At 42.4% G+C, this 26,199-nt stretch overlaps 1 protein-coding gene across 1 annotated transcript in view; it reads left to right on the forward strand.

Annotated features, from left to right (window-relative positions):
- Positions 1-19,643, forward strand: part of LOC118016566 (zinc finger protein 474-like) — a 148,264-nt gene extending 128,621 nt beyond the window's left edge. The window contains exons 9-10 of the mRNA XM_035013984.1: positions 16,475-16,655; positions 19,369-19,643. Of these exons, the coding sequence (XP_034869875.1) occupies positions 16,475-16,655; positions 19,369-19,520 (333 nt within the window). The 3' untranslated portion in view covers positions 19,521-19,643. The remainder of the gene's footprint in view (positions 1-16,474; positions 16,656-19,368) is intronic.
- The last annotated feature ends 6,556 nt before the right edge of the window (positions 19,644-26,199 follow it).

The raw sequence follows: 26,199 nt of genomic DNA on the forward strand, positions 1-26,199 counted from the left end.
AGAAGAAGAAGAAAGAAGAAGAAGAAAAAGGAGAAGGAGAGGAAGAGGAAGAGGAAGAAGAAGAAGAAAAGAAGAAGAAGAAAGAAGAAGGAGGAGAGGGAGAAGAGGGAGGAGAAGGTGGAGGGGGAGAAGAAGAAGAAGAAGAAGGGCAAAAAGACAAAACAAAACAAAACAACAAACTTCAGCCAAGAAACTGTATTCCTTTCAGAAGCAGAGACCAATTTGGCACTTGTTCTTTGACTTACATTTTTCAGTCTTGTATCTCAGGATGAGCAATTCTAAAATACCAAGCATATATTCCAAATACTAGTAGCTCATTTTAAAAAATCAGGTATGTGCAGATACTTGAATATTAACAGCCTTTCCAAATGATTGGCGAAGTCTTTCTTATCATTCAAAGGAGCAAAACAAAACTCCACATCGTAAGTAACAGACTCTTAATAGTTGGCCTATACACAGGCTGGGTCGGAAAATTCCTTAACGTGGCATCCAGTGATTTCCAAAAACAATTCAGTTTCAAACAATGATCCTTCCAGATGTGACATTTGGGTAGAATTGTTTGAAAACACCAGAAGGAAATGTGAAATACCAGCGGTTTCTGGACAATCAAACTGCAATTGTTGAGGTTTGAGATGGAGTTATGCTGTTACTCCTATTCATTAAAATGTTATTTATACTTTGTCTGCATGGTATGGCATGCCACTTAATTATACACATTCAGTCTCAGTCAGGTTTGTTGAAATTATGCTTTAAACGGCCGCAGGCAAAATTCTGACTTGGGAAGTGAGTCTCTGTTGACCCAGTTTCATATTCTGATCTTGTTCTCCTTTTCAGCACCTTGTGCACCCTCCCTGTCCCTGCCAACCCCTATCTCTAGATATTGTTGGAAGGGGCTTGGGAGAATCCAATGAAATCCTTCACAGGAAAATCTTTCGTAGGACTTTTTGCATTTTGAAAAAGGATCTGGAAGGAGGGCAGTGTTCAACCCAAAGGAATGAAAATTCGAGGTAGTCAAGAGAACAGACGTAGGAATTGTGCTGGTTTCTCTCAAATCTCACCCAGTGGCTGATTCTGCAGACAAATAAGACTGACTGTGACACTCTGCTAACCTTTGGTGACCTTACCTCCACCGTGTTCCTAGAAGCAGCCGGAATCAGACAGACCTGGGATCTGATAGTAGATGAACAATGAAGTCACAGACCTTTGAGCCAATTACTAAATTTCCCCAGCTTCTGTCCCCCCACTGTGAGAGACTGAAATGAAAGATCTCCCACACAGAACCAGGGATGGTGTCTGACAAATCATCCCTCATCAGCTCCTTCCTGCTACTGTCTGAGTGAAAACAAACTTCACTACTTATTAACGACCCTGTGCCTCAGTTTTCTGATTTGTAAAATGGGGGCACGGAGTTCTGCCCAGAAGACTATCATGAGAATTATTGGGATTAAAGTGTGTTAAGCGCTTAGTACAAGGCCTGGCACTTCGAAAGTGCTGGGGAATTATTAGCTGCTACTTGGTCAGAGAGTTTCAATATTGGAACGTTCACAAGGATTTCTACAAGATATTTTATTCTTTTCTCCGCAAGTATGGAGGAGAAAAACTTTCCCTCTTATTTCCCCATCCAGACTTTTTGCCTTCTCTGATATGCCTTGTGCACTTACCACAGACATTTCAATTATTTGGCCCTCATGGAAGGAGTCAGGAGTGTGGAAAATCTAAAATAGCAGTGAAGGCCCAAGTCCTCTATGTTTAATTTTGTCATGCAGAAAGGGAACATTGTCAATGGCATGACACCCACGCAAAGAGCTACAGAGACCCTCAGCCTCTGGCAGGTTGGGCCCTGCTTCTGACAGCCAGCGGTCAGGAGTGGGGGAAGCAAAACACCGTCCAGCAAGCCAACGACTTGTGGGTAATGCACAGTCACTGTGCCCACAGTTACAATGCGGTCTTGGAAACCATCCTCAGCCTTTAAAGTAAAAACTTCTTTAGACCTCAGGATGGGCGTCAAGACTCCTGTCGAGCTCTTTGGGAATTGCCTCGGTGGTAGATTCAAAGAAAGCAGGGAATTCTCATTGTGACCATCTGTTAATTTTCACTGTACACGCTTTTTTGTTGTTGTTGTTAAATACCTTCCCTGCTACCTGGTGAGTTTTGAATTCCACAGTCTGAGATTCAGTCCTTTGACTTCCAGCTAAAATGCAAAGATTTCCTAGATGGATCACAAACCCTCTTTAGCTATTGGCACACGAATGCCAATTAACCACAAGTTCGGCTCATTTCTTAGACAGGAGCTAGAAGGCAAATACCTTTTATCCGGGAGAGGAGTGGGGAATTAGCTACTCAGGGGCCCTGGCTCCAGTGCTCTCAGGGTTTGGGCGGGATGCCTGTAGGGCTATAGGGAGAGGTAGAGCCTGTGGTATTTTGGAGAATAAGTCCTCCCTAAAGGTATCACATTTAAAACTTTTAAGAACATCGTGCTAGTCAAGTACAACGTGACTGTCTGTTGGCTGAAATGGTCATTGGTCCATCAGGTTACAATCCGAGATCCAGAGTATGAGGCAGAGGGGAGGGAGTTCTGGGCAGTAGCCTGGTGAGATGCTGTGAAGGGGACAGCCTGAGTCATGAGGGACCTGTGAAGGGACGCACATAGTTGTGTAACAGTTGTATGCAGGGAATGCTGGCCTGCACCCTCCATGCCTGAGCATAGGGTAACTCACCCCAGCCACCAACTGCCATTTGGATCCACCTGTGGGAGTCCCCAGAACAAAGAGGTTGTTCTTGTGAGTCAAACATCCAGGTGACATACCTTCTAAGAATTTTACAGGGCCACAAAAAGTACAGGATCCTAGAGAGATTCCATAATCTGGACAGTACTTTTTAGAACTTAGAGTCTGAGTTTAAAAATATTAGTGGGTGGAGAGGTTAAAAAAATGCTTTCTCCCATCACTGGGCCCCTTTATCACCCAGACTCTGCTTCTTGACTAACTTCACATGGAGTGGGTTCTGGGCATGCCACAGAGGAATCTATCCCCCTGACCTACTGTCCCAGAGAAAAAGCTTAGGAGAAAGTGAAAAAATATTTCCCAAGTAAAGGTAGGGAGTGAAGTATGGTTATCCCAACTGCTGGGACCAGTTCCTAGTTCTGTAGCTAGCATGGGGCCTGGCACATGGCCTGTAACCAGAAGATTCTTCCTGAGCAACAATATCTGGGTTACACGGAATCACCTTCTGACAGACAGCCCATTCCTCCAGATGCATTTCCACTTAGGGTAGGTCTCAACCTTCCAAAAGCCTGAGCTATGCTTTTAGTAGGTGTCCCTGGGTCCTTTCTGCTCACAGTGCACCTTCAGTATCAATATTTAGAAATTCATTGCTTTCCTGCCTTTTGTGAAGTTGAAAAAAAGCTGATGAAACCCAGATATTTACAGCCTGGCCATACTGGGCTTATCACCAGTCACACTCCCAGAAACAAAGTACATGTCAACATATAGAAGAATGATCCGAGGCCAAGTCTTGAGACAGGAAGGATTGTCATGTGTATCCCTCCCATGGCCATCACTTTTTAATTTTGCATCTTGTGACTTCTACCATTACAGATTAATGATCACAACCAGATGGTTTGAAAGTGTGTTAAGGCGGGGCACCTTTCCCTAATGTACTCATCAAAGTCATGGTTTAGAACAATGGAGATGGTTTCTTTTTCAGGATGTTCTCACCTCTGGGTTCCTTGACTCTCAGGTTAACAAATGTCCCCAAATGAACACAGGACATATGGCTGTTTTGATGCAGGGATGTTGTGATTCAACCTTAAAAAAAAGGACAATTAAGGGCTCCTGGGTGTCTCAGTCAGTTAAGCGTCTGCCTTCAGCTCAGGTCATGATCCCAGGGTCCTGGGATCGAGTCCTGGATTGGGCTCCTTGCTCAGCAGGGAGCCTGCTTCTCCCTCTCCCTCTCCCTCTGTACTCCTCTCTCTCTCTAAAATAAATAAAATCTTTAAAAAAATAAAAATTAAAAAAAAGGACAATTAAACTTACTGCATTTTCGGTTCCATTTCCAAATAATGTGTGAAGCATGTTCCTTGGAGGAAAAAAGCGGGCATTTCATTTACATACATATTTGGTAATAAAATGACATCTTTTACGTTTTGATGTGTTTGCTTTGGCACAGCGCCACTGAAATGACCTCCTCAAAAGGAACTGGCCAACTGCTTCCATGATGGCAAAGAAATCCAGCAAATGACTGTCTCCCAGTGGGTGAACGTGGGAGGCTTCCTCTGCAGTCTGGTGGCACATAGCTAATGTACTTGGGACCTTTAGAACCAAAGCTCTCAGCACTCTCTATCTCTTTCCTCTTGAGGGGAATGAGCTGAGAGATGATAACCGTAGGCTGGAAGGAGGTCAAGGACAAAGCCAAGGAAAATGTAAAAGCATGGATAGTTTGAAGCAAAGGGTGACTTTTGATATCCCTGACATTACCTGCGGAAAGTGACCTGACCTGTTCCTTTGTGCACAAGCTCACACACACACACACACACACACTCATGCACTAAAGGACTTTGAAGTTCCTTTTACTGGAAGATGAGAAACTGGTTTGAGTGATGTTTCCAACAGACCAGATGCCAAGCATGTGGGCACAGAGGGATAGCCCAACTTTCAAACTATTCATCTCTGCCCCAGGGTGAGGGCCTGACAGTCTAGAATTGGACTTTTCTGAATGAATTTGTATGTGACTGTGGTTGCTGCTCCCCGGGGCATTGTCTCTGGTAAAAATGTTGATGTCCGGGAAAAAAAAAAAAATAACTCAATAAAACGTTTTCTAATTCTCGCTCTAGTTCTTTTTCTTTTTTCATTTTTCTCCCGTGGCATTTTTTTTTTCTTTTTTCAAGAATTTCTTGGGAGACAAATTAAAGGGTTGTGAATCTAGATGACTTAACAATAGTCTCTAATGCCCGGCAAACGTTGCTCTAAAATACATCATTTGTGACGGGGTGTACTGCTGACTTGAAATTGACTGCAGTCCCCGATCACGGCAATGCAAAATACTCCCCTAAATGAGATCTGCGTGAGTGGTTTTTAACCAGCGTTATTGAGGAACGAAGACAAACAATAAACCGCGTTCATTAAACTCATGCAATTCAATGAGTTTTGACAGTTTTATGTACCTGTTATATCACCACCATAACCAACGTACAGAACATCTTCATCACCCCGAAGATTCCTTATACACTTCATTCTTGATCCTACCTCCTGGCAACCCCTGATTTGATTTTTAAACACTACAGCTTAGTGTGGATTTTCTATCCCTGGAATCAGGCAGCAGTGGACTCTTTCGTGTCTGGTTGCTCTCAGCCTGAGGGCTCTGAGCGCTATCCACGTTGGTGCAAGCGGCAGTGGTACTTATTGCCAAGTAATGGTCCATGCCATGGCAGTGTTAGACTTTATCTATTCACAGGTGTTTCCAGTTGCCTTATTGTTTTTTTTAAATCTTTTTATTATGTTCAGTTAGCCAGCATATAGTACATCATTAGTTTTTGATGCAGTGTTCAACAATTCATCGGTTGCGTATGATACCCAGTGCTCATCACAACACGTGCCTTACTGTTTTTATTTTCACTTAAGAGTGCTACTTCAGGGCAGGCAAAAACCCGTCTGCATTTCCTCAACAAGAAAGAAATCAAGATGGTTTAATCTATGAAAAGTATGAAGTGCCCCCATATGATGCATGCCTTCATCTGATTCTGTCTCAAAGGGATGAGGTCCTCATCCTTACACTCAGGTCTCAGTACGATCAAGAGACTTTTCGTCACTTTTCTCATCGCCCTCTCTCTGCCCGATGCCCCAAACAACACAGTGCCTTAATGGTGGCTGATGCCTTTCTGTTGGCAGAGAAAGTACTGGCTGCCGGTACCTCCTGTCAAATCGCTCCCCAGCGTCTGAGGCATGGCTAGCTTCTCGTGGCAGGAGGGTGGAGTCTGGGGTCAGGACCCAAGTGGAAAGGGCAGGATGCTTTGAAGAGGTGCCAAACTTTGAGTGTGTTCTCAAGGACTGACCACCTATTTTGAATAGACTGATCCTTGCTCTCACACTCTCTCTAATCAGTTTTCATGACCGACTTTAACGTGTTCATGTTAACTGACTACAGTAATATTAAACAGTTGTTGAATAGGTCAAGTACGTTTCTACCTGTTCAACAGCCCATTTTACTGGCTTCTGGTCGAAACCCTTCCTTCCTTCCTATTGCAGGCTCCTGTGGGGCTCCATCTATCACAGCACTTAACCAATTTTGCCTTCTAATTGAATGAGTAATTGATATGCTGGTCTCCATTACTACGGAGAGCTAAGGTTTAGCATTCCCCATAACCTCCAGCATGGGGAAGATGCTATCCTCCATTTAAATAGTTATTGCTGGAAGGAGCAGACGAATAAAGTCATGAAGGTAGGAAAAGTTGAGGACTGTGGGCTTGGGGTCTGGGGCTGAGTTTGGTGTTGCTAGTAGACTGTTTCTCGTGGCTAAAGTTGACATGAATGAAGTCAGCATGCAACATTTGGCCTTTATTCTGTAGCCACGAAGAACCACAGAAATTCTGGATACCACATCAGACAGGCCAAGTCTGCACAAAACATAGTCAAGTGCAGAGAAGAGAGGGGGGCAGCTGGGAGGCTGAAAATTATATGTTGATTTGTCAGTCCAGCCACAAGTGGGCAACACAGGACCCAGGGGATGGTTCAATCCATCCATCCCTCCAAATCATCCTTTTGGCTGCCACTTTTCAGCATAAGATGGCTAATACCATACGGTTCCATTTAGCTATTTCTGAAATCATATTTTGGCTAACGTAACCAAGCCAGACAAATGAGCCTGAACAAAATGAAAATATCTGGAAGACCTGGATTTAGATTATCTTAGGTGGAAACAAACTCATGCTAAATTCTGTCTTCAGATTTTTTTTCCTAGGCCTTCTTATCGCTTTTTATTTATTTTTTTTTTATTTTATTTTTTTTTTAAAGATTTTATTTATTTATTCATAAGAGACAGACAGAGAGAGAGAGAGAGAGGCAGGCTCCCCGCTGAGCAGGGAGCCCGATGCGGGCCTCGATCCCAGGACCCTGGGATCATGACCTGAGCCGAAGGCAGACGCTTAACCATCTGAGCCACCCAGGCGTCCTCTTATCGCTTTTTAAAGTAATGGAGTAGAATTCTCGGGCTTCAAATAAATTGTATCATATATGTGACTGATGTATGTCCAACTATAAACAGTTGACAAAATAAAATGGTACTATTGGAATAATGTAATTTAAGACACTGTAAATATTTTCATTTTGCATTACAGTTCTATTTTATGCTATGCAAAACTATTCATTGGTAACATTAATTCTAGGTCCAATTACTAATTGATGACAACACTAGATTGGATTATATACACAAGCTTGATTACCATCTTTTATCAGTTATTTAAGGAACGTTCAGAAAGGACTTTGGGCCCCACCTGATTTTTCCTGTTAGGACTGATTTGATTACCTAATCCCAACTTGAGTTTTGACCCTGGGGTTGATATTCTTTTTATCATTTTGTTATGCTTATAAAAATGACACGAGTTTATTATAAAAAATTCAAGCCACTAGTAAAGTACAAAGATTGGCATAAAAATTGCTGTGAGCTCCTTTTCATTTGACCTAAGTCACTATTACTCCAGCCATCTCTTCTGGGCACGAACATATATAAATAAACAGGCATGCAGATGTTGTCATAGGACTAAGGTTGTCACGTACAAGTTATTAATACAGATATTATAAAGGCAAAAGAGATACTATATTTAATTTTACTTGAATTTGACAAAAAGAAACCAAAGAGATGGTGATGGTATTGCTGAGCTTCAGGAAAATATTTCTTCACTGAAGAATATTCTTTAAAGAATATTTTTAAAGGACCCACTACAGTTAAAAAAACAAAGATAAGTTACCAGATTTGAAAAAAAATGTAACTCTGGGTTTTAATTTTATACTGTTTTAAGTGACTGTTTGTCGTAACAGTGAAGAATTTAGTATCATTAACATCTTAGCCCCTCTCCTTCCCTTCCCAAATTTTGGTAAGTATTTTTGTATGTCAAGGTATGTTCTTTTTTTTATTCTCTTCTCAAACCCCCAATTTCTAGGGTCGTCTTGCTTTAGTTCTAGGCTTAACTGGATCCATTGCAGTCTTGGAGTCACGGCTTCAAGATTTCTGAGCTTGTCTGGTTGTTTCATTTCTTGATTGCTTCTATTTTATTAAATAATGTTTTCCCAAGGGAATCAGAAGTAGAGTGATTACATAATTTGTTAATCAAATGGGGACACCCTAGAGAATGCAAGAAGGAGCTATTAATACTTGTCAAGACAACAGGTATCACAGGGACTGTTTTAGGCAAAGCAGAACTTAAGATCACCCTAAAGCCAGAGGTGGTGTATTTCATAAGTTCTCTTCAACTTAGCCCTTTTCTGAGGCATTTAAATGGTGCCAAATGGCTCCTTACACAAAGAAGCATCTATTTGGGGAAAAAAAAAAAAGTTTGCTCTGACTAAAGGTTCAACAGCTCACTTCCTGGGGTAAATGGGTAGGCTTTACAGAGTCCACCAATTGTTCAAAATCATACCCATAATTCTGTATACATGTGCATTATTCTGGAAAGATGACCATATAACTCATTAGATTTTTAAAGGGGCCTATTGCCCCATAAATATTACTAATTTCTACTTTACCACAAATCTCCAAAAGGCTACCTTGCTGGATTATGTTCTCCTAATCTCCTAGAAATGATATCACACAAATATAATTTAGCATTATTATTACTTAGTTTTTGTTGTGGGATTAGTATAAGCAAGGGCCAAATGTAGAGTGTTTCTGATTTTTTGTAAAATTGCTAGTAATGGCTTTGATTTTACTTTTCAGTATCACTTTCGTTAAGATTCGTACGATAACACTTAATGCTTGGAATATTTTTCCCCTTCAACCAGTTGTTATACTTCCTTCTATAAACTCTATCGGGATTGAGTTGTGCTGTTTGCTGGGGTTTCCTTTCAGTCTGAGCTCTCAGGGTGGTCACTGGGAGCTGTTTGAAGCTATTGAAATAGATACCCTAATCTAGGATTACTGGAATTATTTCCATTCTTCTGTCAATACCTCATTTAATACCAAAACACTCTCCTTTTTGGTCCTTGTTCTGTTTCCATTGCTTAGATGGTGGTATTACACAGCTATTTACTTTTTATTTTATTTTATTTTAATCTTATTTTTACATTAGTTTCAAGTGTACATTATAGTGATTCAACACTTCCATACATCACCTGGTGCTCATCACGACTAGCACACTCCTTCATTCCCATCACCTATTTCCCCCATCCCCCACCCCCTTCCCCTCTGGTGGCCATCAGTGTGTTCTCTAGGGTTAAGAGTCTGTTTCTCGGCTTTTCTCTCTCTTTTTTTCCTTGCTCTTTTGTTTTGTTTCTTAAATTCCACTCATGAGTGAAATCATAGGGTATTTGTCTTTCTCTGACTGACTTCACTGAGTATTATAATCTCTAGCTCCATCCATGTCATTGCAAATGGCAAGGTTTCATTCTTTTTGATGGCTGAATAATATTCCATTGTATATATATATATACCACATCTTTATCCATTTATCTATTGATGGGCACCTGGGCTTCTTCCATAGTTTGGCTTTTGTAGATAATGCTGCTGTAAACATCGGGGTGCATCATGTGTCCCTTTGAATTAGTGTTTTTGTATCCATTGGGTAAATACCCAGTAGTGTGATTCCTGGGTCATAGAATAGTTCTACTTTTAACTTTTTTGAGGAACCTCCATGCTGTTTTCTAGAGCGGCTGCACCAGCTTGCATTCCCACCAACAGTGTACGAGGGTTCCCCTTTCTCTAAATCCTCGCCAACGCTGGTTGTGACCGCTACTTACTTTAAACTGTAAAAGTGAGTAGGTAGATGACCGGTCACTCACAGTGACCCGGAGAAAAGCTGTTAAATGTCCACTTTCTTTTGCCATGCACAGTCCTGGCCCAAAAGATTAAACATGAAGCATTCCCAGCAGAGAAAAGACATTAGCAAAAAGGAGGGAAAAAAAATGCTGCATGGAAAATAAAATGATAATGCCAAAGGTGGCCAGCAAAATGATTGGAAACATATGAAAGTTAGTAGATTCAAGTTAAAAGAAATACACACATCTGAAAGCTTTCCCTGAACGGCTCAACGCCCTCTGTCCATTTCCAGCCTCAGTAGACTTTCCCAGGAAATCAGGAAGCAAAAGCAAATTTGTAATGAGTCCTAATAAACTTGTATGGGGGTGGGGCTTTAGCTGCCCCCCTCCCCTAAAACAGTTCACACCTGAAAGGGTTCTTCTGTAGATTCAGAGATTAACTTCTTTCAAAAAATCTTTTACCTAGATGTTAAAAAATTAACGCCTCACCCCAAGAGTATCTGAAATGTTGACAGGAAAACTGTTGATCTAACCGTTTGCTCTGTCAGAACTTTAGACTTATCGGCTTCCTCTTTGCCTTCCTTTGATTACGGTTTCCTGGAATCTGTGGCCCTGGCAAGGCCCCAGGTAGACAGTCCGCACGCCGTGCTGAAAGCCTCAGTGCGCCTGCCTAGCTCAGCTGGGCTGTGCCCTTTCATAGCAGAGCCTCCTGCCCTTTTCTTTCCCGGGGCGCTGACCCACTCTACCTCTCTTCCCTCTCCATCTTCCCCACACCCCCATCCAGCTCAAAACACCAGAGAAAGAGGCTGAAGAGCAAACCCACAGCCGGGACCAGGGGATGGAGATCGTTCAGCTCTCTTTGCAAGTTTCAGACTGACAATCGTGAAATGAATGAAAAATAAAAGAGGTTATTTTATCTCCATTCAGCCCCACAGGGGATGCATTTTTCTCTTCAGCTGCATTCTGGGTTGCTTGCACTTCCCTCAAGCAGGCTTAGGAGTGAAATGTTTAAAACCTAAGAATATGGAGTGTGTTGCAGGTTCAACTGCAGTTCAACCACAAATAGCATGGACCAAGCTTTGGAAAATATAATATAGAACATCTTAGCCTTTTCATGGTATTAATTTTCTCCCACATCCCTTTAAGTTATTTTGTGCATGTCTTCTGGCCTCTGGGTCTGCCTGTTTTCTTCTAATTCTTCCTTCCAAAGGAAACCTTCTGACAATGTGACATGAATGTCTCCATTAATGACCCATGCCATTTATTTTGCTCATATGCTTGGTTAAAGACTGGAATTGGCTCATACTTTCCATATGGAATATTAATATTCATTATTCTCAAAGTAAAAAGACAAGCTTCTCATGTTAAACTAAAAAAGCCTGTATTTAATTAATCTTCAAGTAAATGAACATGTAAAAAATAGTAACTGTTGGGTATTTTGAAAATCATTGCTTCTGCTTTAGCCTTTCTTTTAGGTCTCGAATTCGCCAAATTTTTTTTTTATTATGTTAATCCCCATACATTACATCATTACTTTTAGATGAAGTGTTCCATGATTCATTGTTTGTGCATAACACCCAGTGCTCCATACAGAATGTGCCCTCCTCAATACCCACCACCAGGCTAACCCATCCTCCCCCCCCCTCCCCTCTAGAACCCTGTTTGTTTTTCAGAGTCCATCGTCTCTCATGGTTCGTCTACCCCTCCGATTTCCCCCGCTTCATTCTTCCCCTCCCGCTACCTTCTTCTTTTTTTTTTCTTAACTTATATTGCATTATTTTTAAAGTCACTTTTCAGGCATTAGATCCTGTTACATGGCTAATAAACAAGAAGGCTAAAAACAATTTAGTCATTTTTTGATAAATGTAGTTTATTGGCATAGTTCAGCATAGAATAATAGAAGAAAAATATTCTACTTCAAATAATGTGCTTTTAAAAAAAAATGATTCTTTTGGGGCGCCTGGGTGGCTCAGTCAGTGAAGCATCCAACTCTTGGCTTTGTCTCAGGTTATGATCTCAGGGTCATGGAATCGAGCCCCAGATCGGGCTCTGCACAGAGCTCAGAGTCCGCTTGAGATTCTCTCTGCCTCTGCCCCTCCCCCGCTCTCTTTCTTTCTAATTAATTAATTAATTAAAATATTTAAAAAAATTTTTTTAATTACTGAAGTATAGTCAACATACAGTATTATACAATGCTATATTACTTTCGGGTGTACAACATAGTGATCTGACAATTCTGTAAATTCCCAGTGCTTATCCCAGACAAGTGTCATTACCATCTGCCACAATACAACGTTACTACAATATTACTGACCATATTCCCTACCTGTACTTCTCATTTCCGTGACTTACTTATTTTATAACTGGAAGTTGGTACCTCCGAATCCCCTTTACCTTCTTTCACCTGTCCCCCATCCACCTCCCCTCTAGCAAATAATGTGTGTTTTTTTAAAAGTGGATCATCTCAGGAGTAACTCCATTTTCCATTTTGCTTGCTGTGTATTAATAGCTTCACTCATCTAGAATCTGTAGTTTCTGCTCGGGTATGCAGAAACAAGAAACATGCTTCCTTCTTGCTTTGATTTTGCTCTCTTTGCACTGCAGGTGTAACCCCCATGAGCCTTAGTGAAAAGCTGGCTGACTCTCAAACATGCACACATTTTACCGTGTCTTATATCCCCAGAGGAAACCACACCACCAACTTAATTTGTTTCTGCTTTCACGTCACCCAGTGCTACTTACAAACATTGGCAAAGGTCTTTTCATTCCACTAAGTTGCTTGCAGCTCAGCCTCCCTGGGTCTTCCCATTATTGGGTGAGTATTCTTCCCTAATTAAATGACTGTCACATTCTCTGCGGTGCCAAGAGAATCCCAGTTTGTTTTTGCAAAAACCTCAGTAATTTTTGCTATTTTATTTCCCAGAATCCAAATCTCTTCATTCTCTGAAGATGGTTTGCCTCATAGTTAGAAGACTGAATTCATCCTGTAGGAGCTCCTTCTTGTGCCTCACTTCGTGATGAACCATCTCTCTTTCATCTTTTCTCCTTGTCCTCAGAGGCTAACATGTCTAATTACATCCTGGGATCTCATCTCCTCCTGCCTCCTCGGAGACCTTGCTCCCATACTTAGCCCTCTGCTCTCAGTCCTGTCTCTTTCTGCCAGAGATTGTTCTACCCCTAAAACAACAACCAAACAGATCTCTTTATTTTTTTAAGATTTATTTATTTATTTTAGAGAGAGAGTGGGAGCAGAGGAGAGGGGCAGGGAGAGAGAAAGAATCTCAAGCAGACCCTAGTTAAGTGCAGAGCCCAATGTGGGGCTCCATCTCATGACCCTAAGATCGGGGCCTGAGCTGAAACCAGGAGTCGGAGGCTTAACTGACTGCGCCATCCAGGTACCCCCAAAATAGACCTTTCTTCAGCTCCACCTCTGTCTCAAATTTCCTTTCTGCAAACTTTTTGAAGGTGTATTTCTGTTTTCCTTGACCTAATCCTTAACTTTTAACAGTTAAGTTTTTACCCGTATCCCTCTATTAGAGCTCAACTCTCAAAAGTCACTGGCATATAATCTGTCAGCAACCAAATTAGCGACTTTCCTCAGCCCCCCATTATTCCCTGTGGCATTGGACAGAAGTGCTGCTGCCTTTCTGGAAACCAGAAGTGTCTCCTGAATTCTCCATGGAGTCCTTTGTCTCCACGCCCTCTTTCTTTAATGGAGAACTTGAACCTTTGTCTTTTCAGGCTGTGATTTCCTTTGCCCAATCTCTTCACTGTAGATTTCCCTCAGGACTTTCCCTCCATACATACTCTATATTCTCCTTTTCTGGAATTTTCACGGTTTTAAACATCATCTCTGCGTGCAAAGCTCTGAAACCCATTAATTCCAAATGACAGGCCTCTCTCTATTTGCTCTTTTGGCTGGACTTACATTTGAATTCTACTAGGATATCAAATGCAACACGTCCAGAACAGAATCCACTTTTTTCTCCTTCCCTAACCTGCCTTTCCGGGTTTCCTCTTTTCTGCAAGTGACATCACCACTGATGTTCTCTTGGATCCATGATTTCCTACCCAAGGATGCTCAAGCTCTCATAGATGTGCTGCCAACACAACCCTTGGAGATACATTATTGCCAGACTAATTTTCTATAAGTACAATGATAGGTTTTTCCCCTGCTTAATAGCTTCCTATCATTTACAAAACAAAATCCAGATCTTAACATGGCATTCGTGGTTGTTCATAGCATGGCTGCAGCCAAACTATCTGATTATAGTTCTCAAGGCTACATTTATCACTGGGCAACTATTTGTTATTATTAATAGAAATATTTTATATTAGTTGCTCTTCTCTCTACTCACCTTTAGGTTCCTGTCCCTGAAGCTTCGCTCACGCTCTTTCCCATCTCCAAAACCTTCTGTGATCCAAACTCTACCCATTCTCCAAATGCTACTTCCTTCAGGCTTCCCTGATCTTCACAACTGGAAGAAACATTTCCAACCTTTGCATTTCATTTAGGTGTGACCACTAATAAAGTCATACTCATCCTCTTTTGCTTAGTGTTTACATGAAACTTCTTCCCCATCCTTCTGCTTGTAAACTGTTTGTGCCTTTATTCATAAAATGTGTTTCTTGTCAACAACATATAGTTGGGGTTTTTCATCTAGAGGTTTTTTATTTTATCTAGTCTGTCAATCCATACCTTTCAATTATGTTCTTTAGTCCATTTATATTTGCTGCAATTATTGATATGTTTGAGTGTAAGTCTATCATCACCTTGGTGTTTTAATTCTATTCCTCTTGCCTTTTGTTTGTTTGTTTGTTTGTTGTTTGGTTGGTTCCTTCTTCCCTATCTTTCTTTGGCAACTGGCTAACTTACCTTTTTTTTTTTTAATTCTATGTCCCATGTTGAATTTTTAGTTCTGCCTCTTTGCATGTGTTTGTGGTTTGTGATTACTGTAGACATTAAAATTTGCACCTTTAATATATCACATTCTGTGTTTAAAAAATCAGTTTAAGAAAAATCTAAGAATTCTATGACAATCTATTTCCAATGTTTAGTCCTTGCTTTAGGTAAGCTTAGTTCTGGGCTTTAAACTCCCCAGTGGTAAGCTACCCCTGCCTTGTACTTCGTATAAAGTCTGGAGCTACAAGGCTCTTCCCTGTTCTCCTGCCGCACCCTTGAGCTGCTCTGGACCCTTCCTGCATGCAACACGGAGGGAGTCCCTCCTACTGCCCCCTCCCTCCTTAGTTCCTACCCCTCCATCAGCAGTTGATTGTTCTTATCTCATACCCAGAGCAAGGCCTAATTCTCCAGCCTTCAGATTTAGGCAGGACCTGCATTCTTGAATTCGTGAGGGTTTCTCTCTGCATTGTTAGACTGCCCCACCCCTTATTGTTACTGGGTGTAAGACAGGGTGTGGGAGGACTTACATAGATAGTTACTGCATGCCTGCATTTCAGTAGGGTTCACACTCAGCTGTCCTGCCTTTTCTCTGTGGCAGACACCTGCTGTCTCATATTCACATAAGGTTGCAGCATGGGAGATACTCTTTTGGTTGTGCTGATCCACTCTCAAACTCAGGCAGTTCTTCTAGTTCATTAATTTGCCTTGCAACTTTGATTCTCCAATAGACTAAAAACTTATGGTTCCATAAGCTCTCTGATTTGTTCTTATTGCTTAGGTGGGAGCAAAGTTTCTTATCACTTTCTATACCCTGGAGAGAAGCAGAAAGTCCCTATTCTGTTTTATCTTTCAGTCTTCCTTAGATTTAGTTCTCCCAGAAACAAGTGCTAAGAAAAGAATTTGAGTTCAAGTAGTTTACTGGGGAGGTGACCCCATGACCCCCAGTAAAGTAGTGGGAGGAGCGACAGGGAAGAGAAGAAAATCTATATAGTGTGTGAATGAGCAGCTGAGGTGAAATCCCACCAGGGGCTCTTGGAACACTGCATGGAATCAGCCTCGGTGAAGTGGCCATTATCGATCAACTCCCACTTGTGATTGATTAGCTGCCCTGCTTGTGGGTGGAGCCTGCTCCAGGTCAGAAAAGGCTTAGAATCACAGGAAGTTGTTAAGGTGAGGGAATGTGGGACGGTACACAGTGTCCCTTCTAGACTCTCCAATGACGCTTAATGACTTTACTTCTCAGAAGTATTGGCATAATAGAGCATGATGTTACTGAAAAGATGATTCTATTTCTGTAGTCTCCCAGCGTGGAGAATGGCCAGAAGATAAGTAATCAAAAATCATTAAATGAGAAAACACATTTTATAAAGTACCAATTTGTAGAATTCTGGTCAGCTCTTCTTTATCTCCTATCCTTCCACACCCTCACCCCCACCCCAGTCACTCAGATGACATGGTTTATTCTCTTAGTTGTCAAAAAAATTTCAATTTACTTGACTGGTTGGAATTTTTAAAAATGTGATTGTCTAGCTAATGTGACTGTATTATAATTTAAAGTGTAATTTCTACACCTGCACTTTATCTAACAGATATTTTATATTACTTGTAGCCAACAATGATAAGGCGTCCACCAACAGTTATCTGCTACATTTGTGGTCGTGAATATGGAACAAAATCTATTGCCATCCATGAACCACAATGTCTGAAAAAGTGGCATAATGAAAACAACTTGTTACCTAAAGAGTTAAGGAGATCAGAACCTAAAAAACCAGAAGTCAGGACCATTACAGGTAAGTTTTGGGAAAACAAAAAACAAAAAAACACTTGAGTCTGTAAAGGGAGACTTTTCTCTCTGAACTTATAAGAGGAGAGGTATTCCTTCTTATTTATTCAAATAACTGCAACCAGCAACATTTACTGTCTTGATTATAACCAAATAGGAAAAACAGTTCTAGAATGCCTGACCAAAGGGCCTCAGATGCTAAGACGTAAAGACACTATTGTCAAAACTGTGCAAGGAGAGAGACCCACTGGCATTCCCTGTATTTCCCAAAAGTTACTTTCATATATTATCAAACTTATACTTAAAAAACATGAAGCTTAAAAAATCTTGGCGGGAACCTGGAGACATGTTTTCAAATATGAATGTGTCTTAGTGTTCACAGAGCAGGGTACCGGACTCACAGTTTGCAGGGTCCATCAGCCAGGGTGCAAAACTAAATAAATTAGTCCACGTATGACAAAAGGGAGGGTGGTGTCCATGGGGAGTGGGAGAATACCGACTCTCTCTAAAGGAGGCCACGGCCCCCTGCTTCCTGCTGTTACCATTAAGAAATGTAGCCCAGTGTGGGCATATTTTTCGAAAACACAAAAGAATCTGTAAATCCAGAAATCGATATGCAATGCCCAGATCTTTCAAATTTTGCAATTAATGCTTTGTAAAGCACCACACAAGCCAAATGAAACCCCATAAACTTCCGTGTGTGGCCTACTTATGGAGCCTTTGCTTGCTCGTTTGGGGTGAGAACAAAGTAGTTCAGAGAATGTTTGCCAGGCCAACTCAGACTTGCTAATCTTATTTCTACCATCGTCACTTTCTCAGTGGATCACCTCAAAGGAAAATCATTCTTGGTTTTAAGAAAAGTATCATTCAATTTAGTAATCCTCATTCTGTAACTGTAGATTTGCATAACTGAAGGGTACCTCCAAGTCATTTAGTATCGATCAGTCCAGAGCACTCTTGTCAGAAATGTGACACAAGAGAGTTCTCTAACAATCCACAGAGTGGAATCTAGGTTGTCACGATAAAGTTCTAGAGGCTGCTAGAACCCGACTATTCACAGTCCTTGCCAAGAGTAGGAGGACTCATCATTCAGGTGGGAAAAGGGCTCAAGATGAACACATCCATCCACTGAAATTAGAGCATTTGCCCACAAAGACCTTGTTTGCCTCATTGAAACTGTCTCCTAGCAATTCTCTGTGGTGTCAAAAATCTGTTTTCTTCACTTCTGACTTTATCACCTTCTGTGCCTGAGCATAATGATCACGAGTCTCGAAGAGGAGAGAGAAATGATGGGCTTGAAGGCCCTGGGTGGGGTTCATTAGTCTCTTACTGGCCACAGGTGGAAATGGTAGGCCCTATTACTGTACTTCCCTGCAGTCTTCCTCTGGGCGCCATGCTGTTTTTGTTTCTGAAGGTGTCATTCATCTCGAGGCAGAGAGAATTCCCATTCTCATTTCTACCCCCACAGACTTACTATGGTCATGGAATCCAAACAACCCTTCCTCCAGATCCAAAGTCAAAGCCCTGCTCAAAAACTTTTAGCGATGTGATGAATCATCGCCAGTGAGACTCAATGAATACTCTGGAATTTTTGAATACATATTACATGGTATGAGTAAGGAGAAAGTCTGTGCCATTCCTTTTTCAATAGTTTTCAAAGCTTTCAAAATACACATTCGTATGGAAAGTGATACTGATTTGTCCAAAGGAGAAAAATGAGGTTGCGCTGGGGTTCAATTTCCCATCAAGTAAAATAAAGAACATGAGGAGTAGCAGGATGGGGATCTAAAGTTTGCTATGCTTGTGTGAACCATTAGGAAGAAGTCACAGGAGATTTGCCTGGGCTTTAATGAAGAAATATTTGCTGTGAAAATGATAAAAAGAAAAGTATGCAATTTATGTTTGAGTGCCTGGCTACACTTAAGGGGACCTATTTGGGGCGATTTGAAGACACAGTCAATTTAATGTACTAAAGCCATTCTATTTAAATAAGGTTTATTAAAGCTAAATCCCACACTGTTTTTCTAAAATAAAGCCATATGCCTTTTTTCCTATGCTCTGCCAATGAAGATTATACATTTCTCAGATGTCTTGGTTGTTTTCTTAAGGACACTTCTTTTCGTCAGATTAACTATTCTGTTTGCATTCTTCACTTTAATTATTTAAAGAATCTCCAAGTTTATGGCCTTGAAGAGATGATACATTTTTAGGATATCATTCATCCTAAATTCACCCTCGACTGTCAGTTTTGGCTTTTCGGAACATTCCACTGAAGGGATTACAGAAGAGGAAAACACAAATGCATGTTCTTTTCCCTTTGTAAGTTTATATTTAGAGTCAATTGAAAGAAGGCCAAAAGTTGTATTTGCAAGATAATAATGTGTAAGCAAAGATGTTAATAATTAGTGAAGAATGCATATCATAACACATAAAACAATGTCTTCCCCTTTTTAAAATCCAAGGAGTGAAAAGTCTCTGGTTCATAGCTAACTTTTTATTCAACCCTTGCAAGAGGGAGTGGTACTTTTTTTTTTTTTTTTTTGGCAAAAGTAGTACGATTTGTTTAAAAGCCTCAGTCAACAGGTATTTCCTGAAAATATTTTCCATAAAAAGTAGAGTATGGTTCTCCAGAATAAAAACTGATCCATTTTACCATTTTTCTTTTCTTTCCTTTTTGTTCCTCTTTTTTTTTTTTCTCTCTCTTTTCTTTAACTTTTCAGCCAAAGGCTTCTATGATCTCGATGCCTTAAACGAAGCTGCTTGGACCAGCGCCCTGAGCCAGCTGGTTCCCTGTAATATTTGTGGGCGTACCTTCCTGCCAGACAGACTGATTGTTCACCAACGATCCTGTAAACCAAAAGCCGCCAAGTAAAGCCCTCTCCCAGCACAAGTGTCACAGGACTAAAATTCTTTTGAGAGAGGTTGGGGTAACGGAGGGAAGGAGGAAAAGGAGGGAAAGAGAGGAAACAAGAAACCCTGGAAACCACTCAAGGTTGTCCAGCGCGGGAAGCCAGCTTGGGGGTCCGGCGGCAGGGGCGTGGCCATGACCATGACGTAGTGGGCCGACGCTCTGCCTCCTCCAGCCCCCCCCACCGAGCAGCCGTGCGCATGCGCGCAGACACACGGGCGGGGGGCGGGGCGTCACACTCCGTCGGGCAGAATTGCAAGTGGGTTGCACCTCCGCAGGGCCGGCGTTTTTGTCTCCAGGAAATTTCAGAGCCAGCTGTTGCTGTTTTTCTTCCTTTCTCTTTTCCTGAGCAAGATTTTTGAATTTCACAGTTAGGCCTGTTATTATTCAGGGAACAAGAGGATTCAGGTGGCAATTTCAGGCAACTCCTTAGTCTCAAGAAAAACTGGATTCCTTCCCATCCCTGTGCTTTCTGAAATAACGTGCCACCCAGGGAAACGCTTTTAATTGAGCTGTTGATTGGGAATCTTCCTTTCTCTATAAAATCATTGCGCAGCGAAGACTTTCAAAAAAGAGCTAAGGAGTTAAAGTACTAGAACCGTGCCTAACTCCTACTCCCTTACCAAGAGCGGGAAATGCTACAGTGAAATTTCAGAACTGGTGCCAGTCTCGTATGTCAGAAAATTTCTACAGGGCGATTCATCACATGGGTGGAGGTTAGCTCTTTCCTTCTATAGGAGAAGTCCGGAGAGTTCTCCAGGGTCTCCGAGGGGCTGATAGGTGTTTTATTGTTGAGATCTAAAAGCCTGCCAGGAAGTCCTGTGCCTCCCCGCCCATTGCCCAGGCAATGGCTTGTGAAACTGCCCTGTATTTTAGACCTTGAATGTGCATTCATAGAGGCGAGGCGCTCCTGGGTGGAGGCCAGGGTCAGGAAGGTGCTCTGCCCAGGAAATTCTGCTCCCCCGGACAGCACTGCTTTGCCTGGACTCCCGGCAGTTTTGCTCGGGATCTTTGTTCATTTTATGGCTGAAGTTCAGAGCCATCCTGGATCCACTGGGTTGCTGCAGACCTTGAATTCATGACCTAACACAGCACAGTCAGCTCCAAGTTATACAAGCAGATGTATTGGACCTGGTATTTTAGTCCCACATCACTGTATTGTAAGAGGTTAGTTAAGATAGTTGCACTAATCATTTGTTGCTGTTTTTTTTTTTTTGTCTGTTCCACAGGAAGAAGAGATTAACTTTAAAATAGTCTTTAGCTACCCTCAAAGAAGATTATCCTCTTGAGAAAGACATAACATCTCATACCGTTGATGGTTTAGTTCTTTCATTTCGCTAGCAAAGATGACAACATCTAATACCTAGTTAGAGTACTGAGTCAGACTGCGCTTAGAGCTCCCTAGACTGCCGTGTGTATAAATCTCCCATCAGCCTACAAGGAGAGGTTATCTTTATTTTACATCTGAAGAAACTGATATTTAAATAGGTAACAAGCTAACTCGAGGTCACGCTGAGCTTGAGTCGAGGGACGGACTAGGGAAGCAAACTCGCGACTCTCGGAATCCCAAACTCCCACTCGTACCCAGTGCTATCTGTATGCTACATACGGATCTCATCTCATCATGAACTCAATGAACTATGCGAAAAAAAGATGTGCCAAATGTGATTTTTTTGTTTATCCAGTGTTTGTAACTAAGGCAAATGGGAATCTTAGTATGCTTCTAGTTTGCCTGCTGGTCAGGGTTTCTCTTACACTGAGGAGGTGAAAACCCAAGTGTGAACAGCCCTGTCTTTTTTTTTTTTTTTAAACTTTAGACTTTATTTATTTTTTATCATGTTAATCACCATACATTACATCATTAGTTTTTGATGTAGTGTTCCATGATTCATTGTTTGCATATAACACCCAGTGCTCCACGTAGAACGTACGGTCCTGTCTTTCAAAAGCCACTCTGCCTTCTGCTGATGTTCAGCAGTCCAGCAGGGAAACGCAGCAAAAATGCTGGCCTCCACTTTGAAATGGGTTGCCACTTGGGGCCCTAACAAGACATTCTGATACCCGTTCCTTTCAAAGCATGACCAAAAAAATCCAAACCAACTACTCTGTAGACATTATTAAGTCTGTGAGTTCTGGAAGTGGGCAACGACCGGCTCTTGCAGGAATTGTCACTTCCACAGGGAGCAGTGAGTCGCCTGGACACGTGCCTGGACATGGGGGGAGATCCCCCCCCCAGCTCCCCTTCAGCTGACCTGCAAGTGTCCCGTGGAATTACACCCAGAGCAAGCTCAGTAGGAATAACCTCAGTCTAAGAGTTCCTGTCTCTTAGCAAAGGCAAGTCGTCAGAACCTCTGCATGGACAGGAGGGAGCTCGCCTGTTCTCTGCCAACGGCCCTCCTTCCAATTAACTCACTTCTGTGCCGGTATTTGTACTGCAAAAAGAAAATAATTTCTTGGACAGTAGTTGGCACCTCCGTGAGCTATGAATTCGAACCTTGCTATGGTCCCTGTAGATAATCTTCTGGATGATGAGGAGCAGACACTAGATGAAGGTACTAGATGAAGGTACTCCTAGGCTTCCATTTCCACTCCCAGCCGGGCAGTTATTGGTCTGGGGTGCGTGATTTTTAGAGGCGTGGGCAACACCGCACCACCCTCACTGCTCTTTTAACTCATGCTGCAAACTTCCATTAGATTCTCCTCTAGGAGAGGAGGGGGGTGGGGGGGTGGGGCAGTAAGGAGGGCACGTGATGTGATAGGCACTGGGTATTGGATGCAACTGATGAGTCACTAAACTCTACCTCTAAAATGAATAATACACTCTATGTTAATTAATGGAATTAAAGAAAGAAAGAAAGAAAGAAAGAAAGAAAGAAAGAAAGAAAGAAAGAAAGGAAGAAAAAGAAAGAAAGAAAGAAAAAGAAGAAAGAAAAATAGAAGTTTAGGAATTGCAAAAAAATATATATATATATATCCCCTCTAGTTAAGGCTACAGGAAGGGTTCCAGGATTTCTGGATGCTTATTTGCACATTCAATTCACATCACAGTTGCAGGGGATGTCCTATCAGCAGGGAACACTGGGGACCGAACAAGCATTCTAGCAGGGGTGTGGAGAGGACGAATCTCCCCCTGTGAGTCCGCATGGAAATCCCGTTAAGAGCTCCATTACAGGGACTCTTCAGGCAGCCTCCTCTGAATATTTTTCGACAGACAAGTATTTCCAACTGGGGTCTCCGGGCTGGCTCCCAGATGACACTGCTTGGGCCTGAGGAATCCTGACCCAAGACTCTTTCTGGAAAAAGAAGCAAGCTGCTGTGGCTAAGGACAGGCAGGCTCATTTGTGGAGCAGGGGACAGAGAGAGAGAGAGAGAGATAGATCCAATGTCCTCTACCTACTGAAAACAGCCCTGGGTCTTTCTGTATTTGTCTCCTTCTGACATTAGTAGCATTTCTTCTTCACACTCCTGCCTGAACCAGCCTGTGTGGCTTTAATCCCATATCAAGTCAGGGCTGGAAGTCCAGCCCCTTTCCTTCCCCCATCCTGAAGCGACGGTCCACCTTCCTTTATCATTTATTACCTTCCTGGTGATCCACCATGCGGCCCACATGAAATGGTGCTCCTGTCTTGCCCGTGCTGCCCACTCTCTGTGAGCACTGTGATCAGAGACGAGACATGAGGTTTTCCTGCATTTGAAGGAAACAGACTCCTTGGAGAAGCAGTCAAGGTGTTTCCAGTGGGGACCAAACCGGGAGGTGTAGCAAGAATATATACCAGGAAAAACACTTATCGTAAGATGATACACCTTAGTTCTGCTTACATTTTTTATAAAAATACTTAAATAAACACAACTCATAGAAAAAGTATAGTGAAGTCTCATGTTGTCTACACCCAGGTAAACTCTCTTCTTGACATCCCACTGGGGTCGAACTGGAATGATTTAAATTTTAGCTACTAATTTTGGGGGCAAAAGAGGAAGATGGAATGGCAGAGATTGCTGTTGAGAGCATAGGATTCCACGGTATGTCTGATAATGCCCTTCAGCTCTATTTATGGGAACATGAGATCAAGCCAGCAATGGATATCAGCTTCAACTTCAGATGTGCTTAAAAAAAAAAGTGAAACCTGACCTAGGCATTATGGAGCAGGTCCTATCACTGAAACACATTGATCACTTACAGGCCAAGGGTTTTCAGGTGACTCTTAGTTGAGAGTGTGCTAGGCAAAACAACAGCCCCCCAACATTGTGGATGCCTAGTCCCCAAACCTTCTGAATATGTTACCTTACAGGGTACAAGAGACTTTGCAGATGGGATTAAGGTTGTAGACCTTGAGGTGGGGAGACGATCTCACATTATCTGGGGGAGCCCCAACCTGAACTGCATGAGTCCTGAAAAGTGGAATAAGAAGGGAAAGGGGGAGGGCGCCTGGGTGGCTCAGTCGGTTAAGCGACTGCCTTCAGCTCAGGTCATGATCCTGGAGTCCCGGGATCGAGTCCCGCATCGGGCTCCCTGCTCGGCAGGGAGCCTGCTTTTGCCTCTGACCCTCCCCCCTCTCATGTGCTCTCTCTCTCTCATTCTCTCTGTCTCAAATAAATAAATAAAATCTTTAAAAAAAAAAAAAAAGAAGGGAAAGGGGGGAGTCAGAGAAACGGCAGCATAAGAAGGATCCATCACCCTGTTGCAGCCGGAGATGTAGGCAACTCTGTGTAAGGCCAGAGAGATGCCTGCAGGGGCTAAGCGTGGCCCCAGCCGACAGCCAGCAAGGAAACTGGAACTTCCGTCCTCTAAGCACACGTGCCTTGCCTGGACTTTGCCACTGACCTCAATGAGCAGGGAAACGGCTTCTCCCCTGGAGCCTCCAGGAAGAAACGCCGCCCTGCCCACCATTCGTTTTTATCTGGTGAATCCAGGGTTGAACTCCTGACCTACAGAGCTGTAAGAAAATAAATGTGCATTGCTCAAGCCAGTAAGTTTTCAGTGATTTATTTTGGCAGCCAGAGACAACGAATAGAAGCATCTAGGTGGTGTAGGGTAGGACCAATGTAACTATGGGCCAGAGCTACAGCGATCACATCCGTGAGGGAAGCCAGCTACCTCCACGGCTGGCCTCAAGGAAATGAGAACACAGCCGAGTTTGGTCGGGGCAGATTGCCCAAGGACACTGGCTCCAGGATTTGCCACCCCTGAATACACAGCTATTCCGCAACATGTCACCTTCTGGATGCAAATCTTTAATGTTCTGTTTCATCACTGTTAATCTTAATGTCCTGTTAATATTTTTAACCCCAAAACCGATTGCCATGTGCCCACAGTTGTTTTAAAAACTAACCGTACATGGACAGATGGTCCTGAATTATTTGGTCGTTGAGTTGGGTGCCGATAACCCCAAAGGCCTTACCCTGCCCACCTATCTGTCTTTTCCATGAGCCATAGAGAGAAAAATAACTTCATCATCTGAAATGGTAGCTATCGTTAGAGGAATCTCTAAGGAAGGTACTGAGGGAAAAATTAGTCAAAACATCCAAACCCTGAAAGGGCGCGTATGGTTACATTTGAACAAATCCCAAGGTTCACTGATGACTTTGCACAGGGCTCTCCAGAGGGGCCGTGGGTGGGTCTAAAAAGTGGGCTGGGCCATCGAAATCACTCGCTTAAAACAGGGAAAGGCTGGGACAACCGATCTAAGGATCGGTATTCAGCCAAATTATCGAGCAAGAGATTTGCCTTCAACGCCTTCCTCTCCCTTCTTTGAACCTTCTGGTTCTCTCTCAAGGTTTCTCCAGGATCTTATGGTCCCACATCCCACCCACTGCTGCCCAGACTTTAATGTCCGTTGGAACAAAAACTCAAGGGCTCCATGCTCCAGATACCCCTCTAGCTCTCCTTCACCCATCTGCCCTTTGACATTTCACGGCCTGTGTCCCTTCCGTGACTTTTCACTAGATGTTTCAGCAGAAAGAAATTTGAGAAGGTCATCTCTGCAAAGGGGTGATTAAAGGGAATGGTTTTATGTGCTACCTCTTTCAGGTGATGTAGTTTTTTTTTAATTTTAATTGCAGTGAGTTAACATCAGGTGATATAATTTTTTAAAAGAAGCTTCCTAAGAATATTATGTCTTTATCCAAAGTAATGAAATCTGTGTGGTGGGATTTCAGACAGAATGTTGGGATGGAAGTCACGAAGGCGTGGGGGGCAGGCCTCTCCTTGACCATAAGTGTCCCTCCTCATACCACGTAGACCTCCGCTAACTCCACATCTCAGCAGGGGCATCTCTGATGTATCCATTTATAGCTTGTGTTAAGGGGAGGCTAACTGGGGTACTAGACCCAAAACATGATGGCTGAAATAATGCCGATGTTTATTTCTTGCTTTAAAAGGAACAATGGCCAAGTGTCTCACTGTGGCAGCAGGAAGAAGGGGTAGACAGACATTCAGAGGAACAAGTCTCTACCATGCTGCTCTAACAGAAATCTCTTTCTGGCTTCCTGTTACGGACCACTTTCCTTCGTGAAAAATTGACAGTATTTTGGCCACAAACCCAAGAAAACAGGCATTGTTCTTTGTCATTGAGGCAGATAAATTTGGCAAATTAGGGCAAAAACAGGCAAAAGTTTAAAAAATTTCAGTCAGGAGTGCCTGGCT

This window comes from Mirounga leonina, unplaced genomic scaffold (assembly GCF_011800145.1).
Source record: "Mirounga leonina isolate KUSES-001 unplaced genomic scaffold, KU_Mleo_1.0 Mir_168, whole genome shotgun sequence".
Classification (NCBI taxonomy): Eukaryota; Metazoa; Chordata; class Mammalia; order Carnivora; family Phocidae; genus Mirounga; species Mirounga leonina.